The 20186-nt window shown below is 45.5% G+C and overlaps 1 protein-coding gene across 3 annotated transcripts in view; it reads right to left on the reverse strand.

Moving 5' to 3' along the window:
- ABCC12 (ATP binding cassette subfamily C member 12) overlaps positions 1-16517 on the reverse strand; it is a 72330-nt gene extending 55813 nt beyond the window's left edge. For all 3 annotated transcript variants that reach the window (XM_033218326.1, XM_033218327.1, XM_033218328.1), the window contains exons 1-5: positions 16339-16517; positions 6710-6878; positions 4316-4471; positions 1591-1738; positions 1072-1305 (exon numbers count right to left, since the gene is read on the reverse strand). In XM_033218326.1, coding sequence (XP_033074217.1) covers positions 1072-1305; positions 1591-1738; positions 4316-4471; positions 6710-6828 — 657 coding nt within the window. In that variant the 5' untranslated portion in view covers positions 6829-6878; positions 16339-16517. The remainder of the gene's footprint in view (positions 1-1071; positions 1306-1590; positions 1739-4315; positions 4472-6709; positions 6879-16338) is intronic.
- Positions 16518-20186: the final 3669 nt, after the last annotated feature.

Here is a 20186-nt window from a genome sequence, read left to right on the forward strand (position 1 = left end):
TACCTCTGCCTTCCTTGTGAAGGCAATTCCGCTTCTTCGGGGAAGAGATGGGCCCAGAAAAGACTACATTTCCCAGCCTTCTTTGTGGAATGAGTGTGGCCATGTGGCCATGTTGAGGGCAATGAGATGTAAGGCAAAGTGTAGAATGAGACATTTGTGATGAATTATTAAAGGGAGTCAACTCAACCTGAAAGGCACCCCTTCTTCTGTTCCTCTTTCTCCTACCACCTGTCTGAAGCGTGGCTGGGATGGCTGGGTCTCTAGCATCTACTTCTGAACCATGATGAGAGCCAGGTGCAAAGGTAGTGATAAGGGCAGAAGGAGCTGGAAGCTCCTGTGGCAACCCTGCATTATTCCCTTCTAGATTCCTTTGACGTAGAGTGAAATTAATTCCTTTTGTTTAATCCACTGTTATTTTGGGTTTGCTGTATGCAACTGAATCTAATCATAATTAGATGCTTTGAGCTTGCTAAAAGAGCAACTGTAAGAAAGAAGCAAGTTTCTTATCTTACCCCACACCACCTGGGGTTCCCTTGATTAGGGAGTTTTTATTGTTGTTGTTGTTTGTGTGTGTGTGTTTTGTTTGTTTGTTTGTTGTTTTTGATAAGTGTTAAGGATTTTATTGCCAAGGATTAAGAGTTTAAGAAAATGTCAGCTCTGAAGTCCAACAGGCATGGTCTTCATTGTGGCTTTGGCACTCCCTGTGCTATACAATTGGGATTATTGGAGCCATCAGTCAATCCATTGTATTAAATGCCTATAGTGTGCTCAGTACTGCTCCACCGTCCCCATAGACCATCAAAGCAACTGGATTAAGTCTCCCTGAGCCCTGTTCCCACTGGAACTAGGAAGTCTCTCCAAATTCTCCAGCCTGAACCGACCCCTCCTGTCTCTGAACTCCCTCTGGTGTTTTGCGTCTCCACCCCTCACTTAGCCAGGAGATGGGGCATGAAGGGGAGGTCATAGACAAGCAAAACGAAGGCAGGTGCTCCATCCAGGACCCACATCTCACATGCACTCAAACTACTCGGGACTCATTTTCCAACATTAAACTCCTCTGAGCCAGCTTACCTCGCCAACAGAGATGTGCGTCAATGTCTTGAAGGACACCAGGTTTTCAAAAACCAAGGTGGAGAGCGCCACCTTCAACCGGATGGCCGTGCGGTAGTTGATGGCCCAGGCAAGGGCCCAAAAGAAGACTTTGGTAAACTCGGTGACAAAAAGGGCTATGCAAAGGCCGATGCCAGCCCAGACTTTCCCAGAGGTGCTCTCGGTCTGCTGGAGGATCTGGTGAATGAGAACTGTCTGTAAAACAGCATGGTGGGGAGAAGAGAGGGCCACTGAGGACTGAGGCTGGCATACGAGGCCTCAGATCATGCCAGCAAGCTGAATTTAGGAGGCAAACTTTTTAATTAATTTTGGTGGCTGCTGCTGTGCTTGACAAGGATTCACGTTATGAAAATTCTCCCCCAAGGAGCACACAGATAATGACAATGCACTAAACCCACCAGCTCGTAGAGAAAGTAACTAATGGCATTCTTTGCTAGGCTAGGGACCTAGCAGACGAGGAGGAAGGGCCACCCCACTCACCGGCCCTATGGCTGCCATGATGATGCACAGTATGTTGGCCACGATGTCCATCAACACTCGCGTCCTCTGGAATTTCCAGACCACGTGGCTCAGAGAGGCCTTCTCAGGACCCACCCTTTCTACCTCTTCATCCCAAAGGACTCGAAATCTGTGATAAAAAAAACGGACGCTTAAAATGGATTGGCACTTCTATGTGCTGTTTGAAGCTATGCTGTTGGGCACGTTCTTGCAAGGGTGCTCAGCACAGCTCACCTCCCTGGCGGTGGTACCTTCCAGCACTGGCTCAGCTTTCTGCTTTTCCTGAGCAGGTGGGATTTGGGAAGGGAAGTGGGCAATGCCTAGACACAAGCTGGTATGTCTGTGGCATCTGGGTCCTTGCCAGGCCTTCTTTTCCTCTGCCTACCACCCATCTCTGCCACAGTGTCAGCTCTTATAAGAAGACAGAGGCAACAGACAGGCCAAGAGGAAAATCTTCTCAGTGCAGGGAGGACGTTGTTAATTTCAAAGATCTGGAAGAAGGCCAGAGAGACAGGAGTGTGGTGCCCAAAGGGGAGGGGCTGATGGGACAGTGGGAAGCAAGGCAGGAACTTTTGGGACCTTGGCGGACTTCACAAGACCTGGGAAAAACCTCAAGGGCCTTCAGGAGTTTAGGTTTCACTCCAAGTGCAAAGGAAGCCATTACAGATTTTTAAGCTGATGTGACAAGATCATTTTGCACATCTAAAAGATCAATTGGCTGCTATGAAAGTGATGGATGATGGTGTGAGACTGCAGCAGGAGACGGTCAGCCTCCAGGTGAGAGGTGGCAGTGGAATTAAAGAAAAGTGGGCAGAGAGCGACAACAGGTCTTACTGATGAATGAGATGTGGGAGGAAAGGAGAAAGAGGTTCAAGGATGGACTCCAGTTTTCCGGCTTAGCCAACTGTGTGAATATTTATAGAGACAGAGATGGGGAAAAGCAGAAGAGGAGAGGAATAGTGTCAGTTTGGGGCCCTGGATCAAGAATAGGTCCAGCTTTAGATAGAAGATGCTCATGAGGCGTCCAAATGCAGCCGTCCAATTAGATGCTGGCCGCATAGTTTCAGAATCTGGAAGTGGGGTGTGGCCTGGAGATAGACATGGACACATTATTGGGGGAGTCAGTGTGTGTTTGGTGTTTAAGCCTTTGGAGTGGAGGGGATCACCTAGGAGCATAACACGGCATGGGAGAGACAAGGATCTAAGTGGACATTGGGTAGATGGGAGGAAACATTAAGAACAGATGGAGAAGTACTGGCCAGAGAGGACGGAGGAGAGCCGGCACTCCACAGATGCTGGTCCAGTCCCTTGCCCTCAGAGCTCCCTGGCAACTTTCTCCAGGAGGTAGATTTTCGAATGTATCACTAGCTGAGATTTCTTCGGGGGCACAAATGAGGAGAAGCACAATTCTAGAAGCAATTAGGAGGCCATGACTAACACTCCCAGGCCTTCCCCATTCTTCATATTATATATGTAATCAGAACCACAGAGTTCAATGCAGCTGCTGGAAAAAATGAAGTTGATGTCTTTGTCCTAACGTGGAAAAGTCTTTATAAATTCTTAACTGAAAAGAGCAACATGATCAACAGTTATGTAGCATGCTTCATTTTTTGTTTAGATTAAAATAAAACATGACCTGTGAGGTAAGAAGAGGTACTGATCTGAAGAAGACGGTAGCCCAGGGTGTGTTTAATCAGAGTAGGAAATTCTGGACAGAGCCACACTGACATTTTCACAGTGCTTTGCCTCCAGGGAGTAGAGCAGGAACATGGGAGAGATCCTTTCACAGCTTAAACTTCTGCTGCTTTCACATTTTTATAATGAATATGAATTAGGTTGGACAAATGACATTTACATTTTTACAAGTTAAAATTGTCAAATATTGGCAGTTTCATTAGGATCAACCTAAATATATTTTGTAATATGAAAGTCCAGTAATGATGTTTAAAGTAAAACAAAACCTGACACCTTAAGCTGCATGCTGGTCAGGTGGGGTCTGACCAGCACAGGGCAAAGTGAGATTCCAGCCACCTCTGTCTTGATACAGTGCTCCTGCAAACCAGCTGGAGCTCAGCCAGAAGGATCGTGAGCCTCAGGCCATAGCTCTCCAGTGAGTCCTCTCTCCCCGCTAATGCTGCCTAATTCTCACCTCCCCACAGCTTGGGCCAAGAAGTTCATGCAGTCCAGCCTGAATCTCAGAGAATGGTTACCAGCACTCATGGGTGTCATTTTCCATGTTGGGGATATTGTGAAGCACACAACTAGGGAGTACACAAGAGTTTACGGGACCCTTTCGTTAGAGTGGGCTTTTCTCCTGAGGTGACTGATACAGTTTGGTTGTGTCCCCACCCAAATCTCATCTTGAATTGTAGCTCCCATAATCTCCACCTGTCATGGGAGGGACCCGGTGGGAGGTAACTGAATCATGGGGGCAGATTTTCCTGTGCTGTTCTTGTGGTAGTAAGTCTCATGAGATCTGATGGTTTTACAAAGGACAATTCCTCTGCACACACTCTCTTGCCTGCCACCATGTAAGACGTGCCTTTTACTCCTCCTTTACCTTCCACCATGGTTGTGAGGTCTCCCCAGTTACATGGAACTTTGAGTCCTTTAAACCTCTTTTTCTTTATAAATTGCCCACTCTCGGGTATTTCTTCATAGCAGTATGAAAATGGACTGATACAGTGACCCAAGCAAATCCTGGTACCTTTTGGCATTGGTGTCGGATGAGTCATATGGCGACAATGGGGGCAGGGTGTCCACGGTCAGCCTTTGCCGGTAGCCTTTCACCATCACCGGTGTGAGCCAGGAAAATGTGGCAAAGGAGAGCAGCCCCGCATCATCCATCGGGTTGGGTGCTAACCTGCAGACAGACAAGATGCTCAGTGTTCCGGACATTGGGGTCATTGCCCCAACTCTCTCTCTGGATTGAACTTGTAACTACAGTAACAGCCACAGCTGCACTAAGAAGCTGTGATTTGCATTCATTATGTTCATTAGCCCTTTTAGCAGTGATGTGCTGGGGCCAGCTGGTGAGAGCCAATTGTTAAATTTTCAGGAATTTTGCAAGTTACTTGTTAAACACAGTCAATACTCAAAATTAAGTTACATAAGTTTTAATAAATTGTCTTAAAGACAAAGGTAATAATACTCAAAACTCATCACTTCCTTTTTTTTTGTTCCTCTTCCTTCTTCATTTCTTCTTCCCTTCCTCCTCTTCCTTCTTTTTTCCCCTCCCCTTCCTCCTTCTCTTCCTTTTTTTCCTCCTCCTCTTCCTCCTCCTCCTGCCCAGATTTTCGGGGCATTAATACCCCCAGGGGCAAAACTTCACTAGGGGAGTATAGAAGTCCACATCACATCCTCTGGGTAGAAAACTGGACACTTTCTAGAAGGACCTAGTAGTATCCAGGCCCCTCTGCTCACAGCAGTGACACTGAGGCCACACCTCATGTTACCTTTTCCTCCTTCCCTGCATCACTCTCCCTAAATCTTTCTTCCTGCTCCTTGGAATCACTTCTCAAATAAGCTATTTGCCTCCAAGTTCTTGACTGAGGCCCTACTTTTGGGAGAATTCAAGCTAAAATCATGTGAATAAGGTACTATGTGCTCAGCACATAGTAAAAATTCCCTGAAAGGTGACTTTCATGATACAGTCATGCATTACTTCATATATTCCTCACAACAACTCAGTAAGATGGGTGGCAGGGTAGTATTATATGCCCATTTCATAGACAAAAACATCAAGGCACAGAGAGTTTAGAGTATTTGCCCAAGGTCTTACTGCTGGAAAGTGGTGGGACAGGAGTTCAAACCCACTGCTTGTTGACTCCACAGTCCTATCATTCCCTTCAGCACCTCCCCACATTGCCTCTCCACAAAGCGATTATAAACTAGTTGCAAAAGTGGACAGTTAGAGATCTCCTGGGGCTAGGAATAATAGCCCATGTCCTCCCCTTCCAACCTCCACCTGCTACCTTGGAGGGCTCAAATGTGTGTGTCCTTGGCCCAGACAGAGATGCTGGGAGAAGGTAGCACAGTGTCCACTTATTATAGAGATGCCACTTGGCCTTCTGTTGCTCAGAGAACAAACCACAGGGCCTCGTTCCATGTAGAAAAGGTAGCATTTCATAAAGTTATTGTTAGCATAATGCTAATAATATATACAATAATACAATATGCTGCAAGGTTGAGCACGGGAGCTCAGAAATCAGACTACCTGAGTTTCTATCCTGGATTACAAAATGACCCCATTTTCTCTCCCCATCTGTTCCCAATCCCTTGGAATGTGACCTGGCAGCTCATTCCATCAATAAGTCGAGTCTGTTTCCTCACACTTTGAATCTGAGCTGCCTTGTGATCTGCTTTGGCCAATAGAATGCAGTGAAAAAAGTGGTGTGCCAGTTGCAAACCTGAATCTCAAGAAGCCCTGCGTGCTGCCACTCATTCCCTTGGAAGCCCGCCGCATTACTGTGTGACTGAGCCTGGGTTAGCCTGCTGGAGGTTGAGCACACATGGGGTCCAGTTGCCCCACTGCCCCAGCCAACAGCCGGCCCACCCCCAGCAGCGCAACCACCTTGCTGTACAGGAGTAAGTCTGGTCAAGACCAAATGAACCACCCAGCTGAGCTCGGCCCACGTTGCTTTATTTTATGGGTCACCCATCAAGCTGTAAGCTAAATAAGTGGCAATTGTTTTAAGCTGCTAAGTGTTGAGACAGTTTGTTACAAAGCAAAAACTGTCTGGCAAACCTTACGCAAGTTACTTAACCTCTCTGTACCTGTTTCCTCACCTATCAGATAAAGATAGTAACAGTACCTCCAGGGTGGTTGTGAAGAGTAAACGAGAAGATATTTGTAAAGCACTTGGACAGGTCCTGGATCATGAAATGCTCTCCTTAAACCTGAGCTACTGCCTCCTTTTCACCAAAGGGCAGGAGGAGGCAAGGAAGTTAGTGGTTGATGAATGAATGCGTGCATGGGTGGACGGACCAAAGGACGAGCAGATAGAGCAGCAGACGGGTTGCAAGAGCAGTGCCCACTCTCCTGATGGACATTCCTGGAGGTCCTGCCCTGGCCCTCCCTTCCATCTTTCTTCTGACTTACCTTGCACAGGGTCGCACTGGGATCATGGTCTTCAGGCTGGGGTCATATCTCTCTGCAAAGGGTCTCCGCCGGCCTCGCTGGTCCAGATCTGAGATAAGGTAGGGTCCTTCACCCACCATCCTGATGGCAGCCTGAAGCCCTGGGGTTTTGGCCTGGGGACACTTTCACTCTATGGCAGAGAAAAGGTGAAGGTTATTGAGAGGTGAAGATGTCTAATTGGGATCAGGCAGCCCCTACTCTACCCAGATCAATTCCTTTGCTTTGACCCCTGAGAACTGTTTTCCCCAATGAGCTTTCCATATTTGTAGGGGAGTGTGGCCAGAAGACCTGCTACGTCCCTTAACACTACGCTGAGGCTTTCTTATTAGTGGGACCGTTTGGTTCCTCTTTTCTCATGTTGGGTTGGCCAAGAGCAGAAAACCCTATGGTGTGGTTTCGGTTGGGAGCCCGTCCAGTGACCAAGGTTGAGTCCCAGCCCAGGGAAAGAGCCCCAAGAAAATGGGTTTTCTTTCTTAGTATTACTCAGAGTGAAGTTTGACTGACATACACACACGTGCACACACACACACGCGTGCACATACACACATCCACTCAGATGCACACATGCACACACATCCACACACATGCACACACACACTCATGCACATACACCCACACACGCCTGTGCACACACATGCACACACCCCTTCTTCTTTCAGATTCTCTCAGATCCCCAGGAGTCTGTGCATCCACATCCCCTCCATCCTGATACCCACTGGTCAGAGAACTTCAACAAAGCCATCCCCCAGGACCAGCCACATCTGGACAGGCCCACATTCCCCACACTTCTGTGACTGCTGCCCCAAATGAAAACTAACAACCCGGGTGGAGAGGACACTTTTTGCAATGTCTGTTCAGTCCCCAAGCCAGCCACCCCATTCTCCAGCCACCTAAATCCAATCCATACAGCGTGATCCCTGAGGGTTTCCCATGGCTAGTCCTAGTCCTTTCCTGAGGCCTCCCTCTATTCCTGCCCTAGGGTCCCATGACAGCCCCTTCCTCATACTCTATAGATAAATTCTCCTTTTTTACCTAAGGTATGCTGAGTTGGTCTCTGCCACTTGCAAACAAGGGCCTTATTATTATATATAAACAGGGGTCACATTCCCATGAGTTCTTTCTAGAAGTTTCCATAGCTAGAAGCAGTGAATAAACTGATTCCCATCAAGTTGCTAGTGGCTGATAAAACCATGGCATGGCAGAGCTGGAAGTGTCCTCAGATGCAACCTTTTACACATTTCTCATTATACAGAAGAGGAAACAGAGGCCCAGAGAGAGGAAGGACTTACTCAAGAGTATATAGAGAATGAGTAGCATCTATCTCATCTGAGGCACTCTGGATACAGGAAACTGATGTTCCTTCCCTCCTTCAATAACCTACAATAACCCTTGCTTGTATTATATTACAAGAGGCAACTCCTCTAGAATAATATACGTATTTCTTACAACAGAATTTGAAAATCATAATGTCTTCATCTCAAAAAGATAAATCCCCAAACATGGAAACTGAAGACTTGTAGTCAGATGGAGAAGCCCACATGTTTTAGAGCTAGTAGTTGCTGAAAAGCTCTTTAATCATTGTTAATGAATTTAAAGTTGTTGTTGTGGTGGTGGTGGTTGTTGTTGTTGAGACGGAGTTTCATTCTGTCGCCCAGGCAGGGGTGCAGTGGTGCGATCTTGGCTAACTGCAACGTCTGCCTCCCGGGTTCAAGCGATTCCCCAGCCTCAGCCTCCAGAGTAGCTGGGACTAGAGGCGCATGCCACTGCCTCTAGCTAATTTTTGTATTTTTAGTAGAGATGGGGTTTCACCATATTGGCCAGGCTGATCTCCAATCCTGACCCCAGGTGATCCACCTGCCTCAGCCTCCCAAAGTACTGGAATTACAGCCATGAGCCACCAAAAAAAAAAAAAACAAAAACAAAAAAAACAAAAACAAAAACAAAAAAACTTTGAGACAGGGTCTCACTCTGTCGCCCAGGCTGGAGTGCAGTGGCACGATCTCAGCTCATCATAACGTCTGCCTCCTGGGCTCAAGCAATCCTCCCTCCTCAGCTTCCCAAGTAGTGGGGACTACAGGCGTGCACCACCATGCCCAACTAATTTTTGTATTTCTAGTAGAGATGAGGTCTTGCCATGTTGCCCAGGTTAGTCTCAAACTCCTGGGCTCAAGCAATCTACCTGCTTCAGCCTCCCAAAGTGCTGGGATTACAGGCATGGGCCAATATGCCCAGCCACAGTTAATGAATATTAATGACACGAGTACCATAGACCCAGCTGTAGATTCCTTATTCAATGAGAATATTAGCAGCTACCAGAGACTCCCTAAACCTCTGGACAAACTGCATACTCTACTCTCCACCCTCTATTTGTATTATTGAATGCTGCACTCCAGCCATGTGGAATATCTTACTACTCCCTGGACAAACTGTTTATTCCTCCTGCTTTTTAGTTTTTGTATTCACTACTGTCACAACCTGGAACCATCTAGGATCCCTTTCTTCACTTGACCAATTTCTGCTCAGCCTTCAAGTCTCAGTTCAAACATTTCCTTTTCTAAGAAAACTTTCCTACATACTTTTTTATTTCCCCAAACTGTGAGCTTCATGTTTGTCTTGTTCACAGCTATATTTCCAACACCTGGAACAGTCCCTGGTACATAGTAGATGTTTAATACATATTTGTTGAATGAATGAGTAATAATAAGTATGAGAAACATCTAAGATGCAAATCCTTTCCCCAGAAAGTGAAAAATAAGCACACAATAACATACAGTAAAATATATAAATTATTTTGAAATTAAGTATGGGATGATATAAACATAACAAATAAAGTATAAATCATAACTTTGTGTTAACCCTGGAAAAAATACTTTTTAAAAAGGATTAAAGCTAAGAAGTCAGTCAAGGAAATAAAAAGAAACACTAAATAGTAGATTAACTAAAAAAAAAAAAAGTAGGCAAGGAGGGACAGAAGAATAAAAAACAAAAGGAATAAATAGAAGACAAATATTAATAGTAAGCCAGTAGGCTTAAACCCAACCATATCAATAATTACATTAAATATAAATGAACTAAACATTTCAATTAAAAAAAAGATTATCGGACTGAATATAAAAACAAGATCCAATGATATGCTTCCTATGAGAAGTTTATTTTAAATATAAAGACACAAATAAGCTAAAAGCAATAAGGTGAAAAAAGAATACCATGTTAACAGTGCAAAGTACATACGGAGACATGTATTTATGATCTTAGGATAGGGAAGAATTTCTTAAAGCAATTTTTTAAAAAAGTCCTAAAGCAAAATCTTGATAAATTCTAGTACATTGAAATTATAGATGTCCATTAATCAGAAGACATTATTTGTAAGAGAAGCAACATACTGGTATAGATGTGACCCATTTAACTGTAAAGAATCAGTATGCGATTTATAAAAAATTCTCAATATATTAATAACAGAAGGACAAACAGTTAATTAGAGGAGCCAGCAAAAGACAATTGACAGATGATCCAAATAAACACAAAAATACGCTCAATCTCTGAGTGTCAGGAAAATATGAATTAAAACCACAATCACAATAACAGACATTTCTCATTCTTCAAATAGACATTATTTAAAAGTCTAAAAATTGCAAGTCTTGGCATATGTATGGAGCACTGCAGCTCTTAAGCCCCCCGGTGGGAATATAAATTGTATAACTAATTGTAAAGCAATTTGGCATTATCTGGTCAAGTTAAAGATTGTCTTACTAACATAGGCAGCAATTATCCTTCTTAATTATATATATGCCTTGGAGAAAGCCTGCCTGTTCAAGCAGTCAGATACAGAGTGGCCACTAATTTTGCAGGCTGTCTTCCATTCTCCTCTGAATTTCCTCCCTACCCCTTTTAGCCTCTCTCCTCTCATACTGGTGTCAACACTGAAGTTCAATGTAGGAAAACACAAGGAAACAATCCACAGAGGATGGACTCTTATGCAAAAATATTTTTGTGGCCCCTCTACAGGAATATTTATAGTGGCTCTCTTTACAATATCTTAAACATCCATGAATAGGAAAATGGATGAATAAATTGTATCATATGAGTTTGGCATATTACTATTCAACAGTAAAAATGAATAAACTAAGTCCACATATCAAACTGTGTGTATAGCTCATATGATAAGTTGAGAGGGGGGAAGAAAGCTGCAGAAAAATACATACATTCTGATGCCATTTATATAAAGTTCACAAACTTGCAAAATATACAATATACAAATTCATGTACTTGCAATATATAATAATATATTTTATTTAATAATGACTATATTTGTAGTAAAATTTCACTTCTCCAAGTACTTGAAATTCCTTATATTGGAGAATCGTATTAGAACCAAGATCTGGGCACTAGGTAAATTCTTTGTTATTAGGATGTTGCTGCTTCTAGGCCCTCTCAGCTGACAACGCAAGGAAATATATATATGCATATTAACTAGTGCATAAACACATATCTATAAATATTTCTATATGTAACTATCCACATCTATTTTAAGCTAACAGTGAGTTCATACTGATTCATGCTGACTCTCCAACTTGAATCCATTACCATAATTATCACAAGTCTAGCCTCCTCCCCTTGCTTATTTGTAAGCTCCAATTCTAAAAGTGAGAAGCCTGGCTCTCACCATCTACCATGTGTTTACTTAACTGTTCAATTAAGTGTACATGTATTGTCATCAGTACAGTGTACAATACACATGACAGTATCAGAATTGTCATCCCATAGCCCTGTGAGAAACAACTTCATCAACTAGCATCCGATGCTTCCAAGAGTAGAGTACCATATGAAGAAGGAAAAAAAATAGCCACTTTACAGTGGAGAAGCCTGGCACACATGACCTCTGCCAGGTAATCAAGGTCAACATCAGCAGTGATAAGTCCTGTTGATAATGTGTACCCTGAATATGATGTGGCAAGAAGGGCACTTTACCTCTGAGGTCCTCCGCCCAAAAGCCCATAACGCCAGTCTAATCATGAGAAAAACATCAGACAAATCCCAGTTGAGGGACGGTCTACAAAATACCTGGCTGGTACTCTTCAAAATTGTCAAGGTCATCAAAGACAAGGAGAACCTGAGACAGTGACACAGCTAAGCGGCACCTAAGGAGACCTGACAACTACTTGTGAAGAGGCTTCTTGGGTGAGATCCTGGAACTGAAAAAGGATATTAGATAAAAACAAAGGAAATCTAGTAAAATATAAATATTAGTTAACAATGTATCAATATCATGCATTAATTATAACACATATACCATACTAACATGAGATGTTATTAATGTTATTAGCAAGGATAGCTGGATATGCGGTACTGGAGGACTCTGTACTATCTTTGCAATTTTTTTGTAAACCAAAACCAGTTTTAAAAAATAAAGTTTACTTTTACAAAGTGAATGGGAACACTCTACACCAAATTCAAGATGATGGTTACCTCTAGGGGTGGGGAAATAAGATCTGGAAGTTACTCTGGTTTCCTCCCACGTTGCTGTTATATCTGATCATAATTTTAAGATCTAAAGCCTGAAAGCAGGCTGTCTGTGCTCAGTGTCACTGAGTAATGCAGGCCTGTGCTACAGAAGTTCTGAGAAAGTAGAGGTCAGTATGGCCTGGGAGGAGGATGGGGTTAGGGAGGACTTTTGCGGGAGATGAGACTAGAAGGATTTGAGAAAAAGCCCAAACAGAGGGTTTCGGCTGAGCCTCGGTTTGTGTGTGGTGCCTGTGTCGTGAGGCTCTATGCACCAGACTTAGGTAAGAGTCGAGACAAGGCTGGGCATGACTGTGAATGGCTTCAGATTCAAAACTTTCCTTGGATCCTTTTCCACAAGACTTCCATTTGTTTGTTTACCAGAAAGTCCTTCAGAATTTTCTCTACCCAAGGCACCCCCCACTCAGAAAAGCCTCCTGCTGACCTCTCTGCATTTACTTCAGGAGACAAAGGGAAGCTATCCACTGCAGAGATGCTGGGGCTGAAGAGCTTAAAAACTGGCCTCTCATTCTTGCATAGGTCCTTGGCTCCCTGCATGAACAGAACCCAGCCCTGGTCTGGATCAGAAGCAAGAAAAGAAGCCTGAACTCGAGTGCAGCCTTTGGGCACGGTCTTTCTACCGCATGCCCATTCGCTCTGCAACTGCCGGGCAGAATGGACAGTCAAGCTGTGGTCCCTGATCAACCACCCATGACCTCCCAATGGCCGCTGGGGCACTGCCCTGCCCTTGGTAACCTGAGCAAAGCAGCGGTGGGAAAGCAAATTCGCTGATAAAGAAGAAAGAGCTCACAGCAAGTTCTGAAACCCAGCTGAAATTATTTGGGGGAGAATCACAGAATCCAAGACATGGCAAACTAGCCTCTCATGGAGAATTTCCCTCTGGCCCGCCAGATCGGGCCTCAACACGCTTTGATGACAGACCCCAGTCACTTCTTCTCAAGACAGCCCGCATGCAGTATTCCTGCAGGAAATGCATACCCTGCATCTAGTCTTGAGAAAATACCAGACGAACCCAAGTGGCCTGTGCTCTTCAAAAACATCAATAGTACGAAAGACAAACAAAGGTGAGGAAACATCTCAGATTAAAGGATACAGAAGAGATGTGACAGCTAAAGGCAATACACAAGCCTGGATTGGATGCTTGAACAGAGGAAAATAAATTTGCTATAAAGAACATTATTGGCCCAAGTCAAAGGTCAAACTGTGCACTTGACTCTCAAGACACCCGCCTGACCCTCTTCCAAGTGTACTTTACTTTCTTCCATTCCTGCTCTAAAACTTTTTAATAAATTTTCACTCCTGCTCTAAAATAACAAAAATAAGTAAATGAAAATTTTAAAAGAACAGTATTGGAACATTGGAGAAATTTAAATATGGACTACAGATTCTGCAATAATATTTTATCAAAGATAAATTTCCTGATTTTGATATTAATGCTAAAGTAAATGTGGCAAAAATGTCACTGCAAATCTCTGTGGAGGGTAGTTGGGATCTCTTAGCATTATTTCTGTTACTTTTCTGTAAGTTTGAAATCATTGCAAAATAAAAAGTTAACCATTTTCTAAGGAAACACCCCTAAAGAGGATGATTTTTTTTCCTTCTGTGGAACTAACTGCAATTTTTCTGCACACTTCTCTGCTCTCAGGGGCCATGCAGCCTCCACTGATGTCCTCTTCATGTGCCTTGTGATATTTGAGGACCACTGTCATTTCCTACAGCTCACTCCCAACCACGCCGTTGCTTGCTTCTCTCATCCAGGCTAATCTTCCCAGCCCCTGTGAGAGGGCGGAACTCATGGTTAGTGGAGAACTCCTACTTATAATTTCTATTTTTTGCTTCCCTTTTCTAATGGTAAGGGACCCTGGCAGCAAGATGTCATCAGTTTGTCTTTAGGGCTCCTGAGTCCCAGATGCCAAACACTGGAGGCCAGGACTCCCTGGCCAGGTTTGAGTAATCAGCGTGCATAGGAAATTGGTGCTAGAAGGTAATTTCCTTGAGTGCTCCCCAGGGCATGGGAAGTTAGGATGATCTGAGGTGGCTTGGAAGCATTGCAGCTGGAATGGCACTTTGCTAAATTTGGCAGCCCTGGGGGGAAAATGAGACTTTTTTTAAAATCAGGAAGCCTGCTTTGGCTAACGTCTCTATCCCCGTCTGTCACACCATCCTCTGCCAGGAGTGAGGAGCTGCCTGGGGTGAGAAATCTGCTTGCTGGCAATCACAGGGTGGGGTCTGAGGGGCGCACAGCTGATGAGAGCTGGGAGGAGGCAGTGCCAACCCAGCCAGGGTCCCTGCAGCCATCATGGCTCTGTTCTTGGCATTGTATTTTCCATGCAGAGCATCTGAGGGTTGGCAGGAGGTGCCAAAAAGTCGTTGGTGTACCCCTCTGCTGGCAGGCAGGGGGTTCCTAACCTAACCTCAACAGACTGGACAGGCAGAAGCAGGAAGAGCTCTGTTTAGGGCACAGGACACAAACTGTGGACCATGTACAACTTGCAGTTCCATTTTATATGGCCTGCATAGTTTAAACATTTTTTTCCAATTTGTGGAAAACATTTAAAAATGAGGAGATACCACATTAAAAAAAACTAAGACTGGCTTCTGGCTTTTGTCAAATATCAGGAGCTCTGTATGCTCACATGGCGACAATCCACTCACGTTGAGCACGGCAACCCCTCCTGGGCAGGGCATACATGCTTTAGTTTGCCACAATCCCCACCACTCCTTACTGTCTCTGTGACTCTGAGATTCGGGGTCATGTAATATTTATTATTGCATTAGCACTGCTGTCTTCCTTATAGTGTTTCCTGAGGCCTTTTTCTCTATCCTTGTCTCTGCCCCAAGAGAGAACAAAAGATGTCTAGAAGTCATCTCACGAAGAACCATTTTCCACACCTGCCCACTTTGCTCTGTTATATTTCATTTCTGCCCCTGTCTAGCCCAGAAAATTAACAACTTCATGTTCAAGAATTGGACTCTGGGTCTTCCTTGGTGTTCATGATGGGAGTCCCTCCATCAACCAAAAGCAGGCACACCTTTAGTCATAACATTTTTCCCAGGTACAAGACAACAGCCCTACTTCTTTCTTAATAAATCCATTCTTAATTTAAAGCCACCAAAGTCATCAATATCTGATGGTCTCCACCAACCCCCACAGCCCCTTCCTCCAGGGCCTGACAGGCCTCCAGCACGGAGGAGACACTGGGGAGCTCTCCCAGGCCCTGCCTGCACTGCACCTCTCCTGTCTGTCCCCAGGTCCCCGGTACCTGCAGCAGCCAGACCCGAAAGCCCTATGAGTGATGAGGGACTGGCGTTGGGAGGGAGGGGGAGGCAGAGAGGTGGCAGAGGGAAGTGCATGCAGGGGACAGCACCAAGCTGGGGGTGCAGGAAGGGAAGTGGGGGTGCTTTTGCTCAAGTCCCCTCATCCCCAAGAGGTCCTAAAACAGTGGCCAGTGATGGCATCTCCAAACGAGGTCATCCATCCAGTTACAGACACATTCCGACACGATTACAGAAGGATGCAAGAGCCTGGATTCAGGGCAACTGAAATCTACACTCCCAGGAAAATAATATATTTAAAAGAAAGAAAGAAAGAAGAAAGAGAGAGAGAGAAAGAAAGAAAGAAAGAAGGAAGGAAGGAGGAAGGAAGGAAGGAAGGAAGGAAGGAAGGAGGAAAGCCTCCTATGAGAACCACAGTAATGCTTCATGAATTCCAGGTCTTTTTTTGGGTGGATGGGGGGTATAAATCCCATAATTAAATTGTGAACACTACCCTGTGTATGTGTTTATGCATGTGTGGAAAAAGATTTAAATTATTCAACGTAGGCTTTTGTATTTCAGATATTTTGAATCGTGTCTTGGCATTTCTGCCTTTTCTTTTATGATAACGGGGGCTCCAAAAGTGGAAGAGGGGCTGCCTTTCTTCTCGGAGGCTCGATCCTGCTGCCTCCCGCTTGGGCAGCCCCATTCAGTGGTGTCACCTCCTCCCCTCCCCACAGCCTGTCCTGGGGATGAGAGACAAGGGCCCTTGGGAATAAATGGTGGCCGCTAATTGCTATAGGGAGAAGCTTTACCTGGGCTGAGGACGAGAGGGAGGGGAGGAGGGTCAGCAGTCATGAGGCTCAGAGCCTGGCACCTACTGCCCAGGACTCCTGGGCCTCCTTCTCCCCAAGGACCTCAGATTCAGCTTCTCTTGTCCCACCTGCCTGAAGTCCTCCTCTCCAACTGCCCCATTCAACTGCCACTCCCACCACACCTGAGAGGGAACTCTGGCGGACCAACATTCCCTCTGCCCATATTAAAGGGCTCTTCCCTCTCCCAGGATGACCTGTGGCCCCGTCTGGCTCTCTGGTGACAGTCAGAGCCTGTGCATGAAAGCACTGTGCATGGTCAGCCCTTCCCTGGCTGTCGCAGCACATCCTTGTAGAAGAGAAGGAGAAAAATCCTCTCTCCAACCCTCATTCTACAGACGAGAAGCCCAAGGAACAGAAGCCTGTCCACGACTGGCATAGGGCTGAGACCAGCACCCAGGTCCCCTGAGTCCCACTCCAGGCTCCTTCCTGGGAGAATGCATCGAATTTCCTACGCTGTGTTCCTGCAATGAAGAAGTAACTTTGGGATCAGGGGAAGAGAAGGAGGGGGAGGGGAGGGCAGGGGAGGGGAGGATAGAGGGGTAGGGGAGGATAGGGGTACGGGTAGGGGAGGGCAGGGGAGGGGAGGGGAACGTAATCTTCAAAACAGAAAATCTCATTCATTCATTCCCCATTCATTTAACGAAAAAGAAAAGGGTAATTTCAGCTCAATTTGTCTTGAAATGAATGGAAGGTAAGTCTGATACCGGCACTAGCAGCTAGCCCTTGCATAGAAAATTCCCCGTGTGTCAATCTTGGAACCCTGCACACCCCGAGCGCAGGTATGATTCCTGGGGCCCTTTCAGCGCCTGGCCCAGAACAAGCGCCCGATTTCAGGTGAGCCTAGCCGAAGGGTTCCACAGTGCTCAGCGAGCCGGCTGGGAGGAAGCAAACGCTCTAAGTGCAGAAAAAAACAAATCTTGGTTCCGCTTTAAGGGTTATTTAGACACCTTAGAGGACCCTCCCTAGCCTCACGCACTTGGATTTTATAAGGAACTTGGCCGCTGCCTTCTCCTGTCCTGCGCAATGCCGCCCCCTGCTGGCTACCTTCCGGCTCCGCCGCTTCCTGGACATGCGAATTCGCCGCCTTTGCCCGACCTGAGTTCCCTTGGTACCTAGAGGGAGGTGGAAATGGAGGGGGGCTGTGGGCAGCTGTGTAGGAAAATGGGTCCTCCCAGGAAGGAAGGCTCCCTGGCCTGGGGAGTGAGCTAGACCGACAGCAGTTTCCTTACACGTGTCTAAAGTGTCCCATTTAATTTCCCTCCGTTCTTTCCTTCATTAATGCAAATTACTGCGAATAATATCACTTGACATTTCTGGAAGCCCTTTGTGTATCACAAAATTCCTTATCCTCTTTATCACCTGATCTTCGCAACAACCCCGGGGGTCTCATAAACACAGCAAAGACTCGCTTCCACAATCTTCCATACGGAGTCAAGTGCTATCAAGTTTATGGAGGAAGAATACTGATCAGTTTTCCTCCATCTCCATGAAAGGCCGAGCGGAGACGGATTTCCACCCAGACAAACGGTATTGGGCGCTGCGCAAGAAGATTGGTTGGCCTAGCAGGAAACAGAGTGGAGAATGATGGAGAGGGACTGTACGGTCTGTATCCAAGGAAGTCCTTAGGAAAAGACCAGACAAGCTCCTGCTCCAGGCAGAGCGTGGACTCACCCACGGTCAGGGACCTGAGGCCCAGTCTGGGTACACACACGCCTGGGGGTGGGGCAAGATAATGCACTGGAATACAAAAAGAAAAAAAATAGAAATCCTTTTCGTATTTTTCCTCTTCCTTTAAAAATTCTATTTTGGCTGGGTGCAGTGGCTCAGGCCTATAATCCCAACACTGGGGGGCAGAGGCAGGCGGATCACTTGAGCCCAGGCATTCAAGACAAGCCTTGGCAACATGGCAAAACCCCATCTCTACTGAAAATACAAAAATTAGCTGGGCGTGGTGTCATGTGTCTGTAGTCCTAGCTACTTGGGAGGCTGAGGTGGGAGTATCACCTGAGCCTAGGAAGTCAAGGCTGCAGTGAGCTATGATCATGGCACTGCATTCAGGCCTGGACGATGAGAGTGAGAGCCTGTCTAAAAAAAAAAAACAAAAACAAAAAAAAACCCTCTATTTTGTATACAAAATAGTGTACACAAAATTGTGTACAGTGATATACATGTGTGGGGATAAAAAGTGTGATACTTTTCCTCACCAGTCATATGGGTCATGGCTGACACTCTTGTAACAAAAGGCAGACTAACAAAAGGAAAGCATAACAACTTTACTTCATCAAAGTTTACCGTGACGTGTGAGTCTTCAGAAATGAATACCAAAAGGCTCAGGAACAACCATCCATTTTTATGCTTAGATTCAAGGAGGAATTGACAGTGGTATAGAAATGTGATTGGACAGAAAGCTCTGATTGACTGTAATGGACCGAGGTGGTAGGATGGGGACCCAGCAGGGCCTGTCTGTGCAGATTCTTCTTGGCCTCTCTGTGCAGCATTCCTTCTTTCTAGGTATGGGGCACGACCCCTCTGGAATGAGGGTCTTAGGACCTACTCTCAGACAAAGTTGGTCAGAGAATTTCTTTATGGCCAGTTCCTGTGCAGAAGAGTGGGGGAAGGTTTGAGTCATATTTTTAGGTTTTATGAGTGGCTTTGGGGAAGAATTTCTACGACTCACCTTGGGGAAGGGGAACTCTGGTTTCTATGACTCATCTCAGGGGAGAAAGAGGGGCACAAGGGGTACAGGAGGGCAGGAGAAGGTCAGAGAGAACTTGCTTCTGAGGTCATCCAAACTCCATCAGTTCAAAGTACTCAGCCTGCCAAAGTGCCATACTTTGGGGTATTGTTGTCCGAGCCCCAACACATGTCCACCCTGCACATCCCTTGTGAATAACTATGCATGCATAAATCAGAAGTCTGCGTGCTCAAACACCTGCGGTGGTGCTCCGTGGCAAGGGAAAACTGGTGCTCAATGGGAAGGGAATTTTCCCAGCTCTGAGGTTCTGCGGGGTCTCTATTCCAAAGTGAGGTGCTGGCCAGGCATGGTGCCTTACGCCTGTAATCCCTGCACTTTGGGAGGCTTGGGCGGGCAGTCCACCTGAGGCCAGGAGTTCAAGACCAACCTGGCCAACATGGTTGAAATTGCATCTCTACTAAAAATACAGAAATTAGCCAGGCATGGTGATGCACACATGTAGTTCCCAGCCACTTGGGAGGCTGAGGCAGGAGAATCGCTTGAACCCTGGAGGCAGAAGTTGCAGTGAGCCGAGATTGCGTCACTGCATTCCAGCCTGGGCGACAGAGCAGGACTCCGTCTTAACAACAACAACAAAAAAGTGAGGTTCTGTCTGAAAAAAGAAAAAATTAGAGAGGAGTGGGGAGACAAAGACAGAAAGAGACAGATAAGAGAGACAGAGCAAAAAGACTTGGCCCAAAGGCCCCAAGACGTGCTCAGAAATCAGTGTGTGCAGTTACATAGAATCAATAGCTTATAGTGGCTAAGAGTAGAAACTCTGGAATCAGATCTGTTCTCAAAATCTCTAAATTTCAATGTCATCAACTACAAAATGAAAACACTATCCTAAAAGCATTGTAAACTAACCGAGGATTAAAGTGGATCATGGAAGTGAAGTGCTTAGACACAGTGCCTTAAACAGAGTAAACACTCAATAAATGGTAGCTATTGTTTGTGAATAATAATTTTAAAATGAGCAGGATCTCGCTAGAAGTAAGAAGTCTACCTCCTGGGTTCCTATCAGAATCTGTCTAGTAGAAATACACTGAAGTCT

This window comes from Trachypithecus francoisi, unplaced genomic scaffold, assembly GCF_009764315.1.
Source record: "Trachypithecus francoisi isolate TF-2019V2 unplaced genomic scaffold, Tfra_2.0 Lachesis_group10, whole genome shotgun sequence".
Classification (NCBI taxonomy): Eukaryota; Metazoa; Chordata; class Mammalia; order Primates; family Cercopithecidae; genus Trachypithecus; species Trachypithecus francoisi.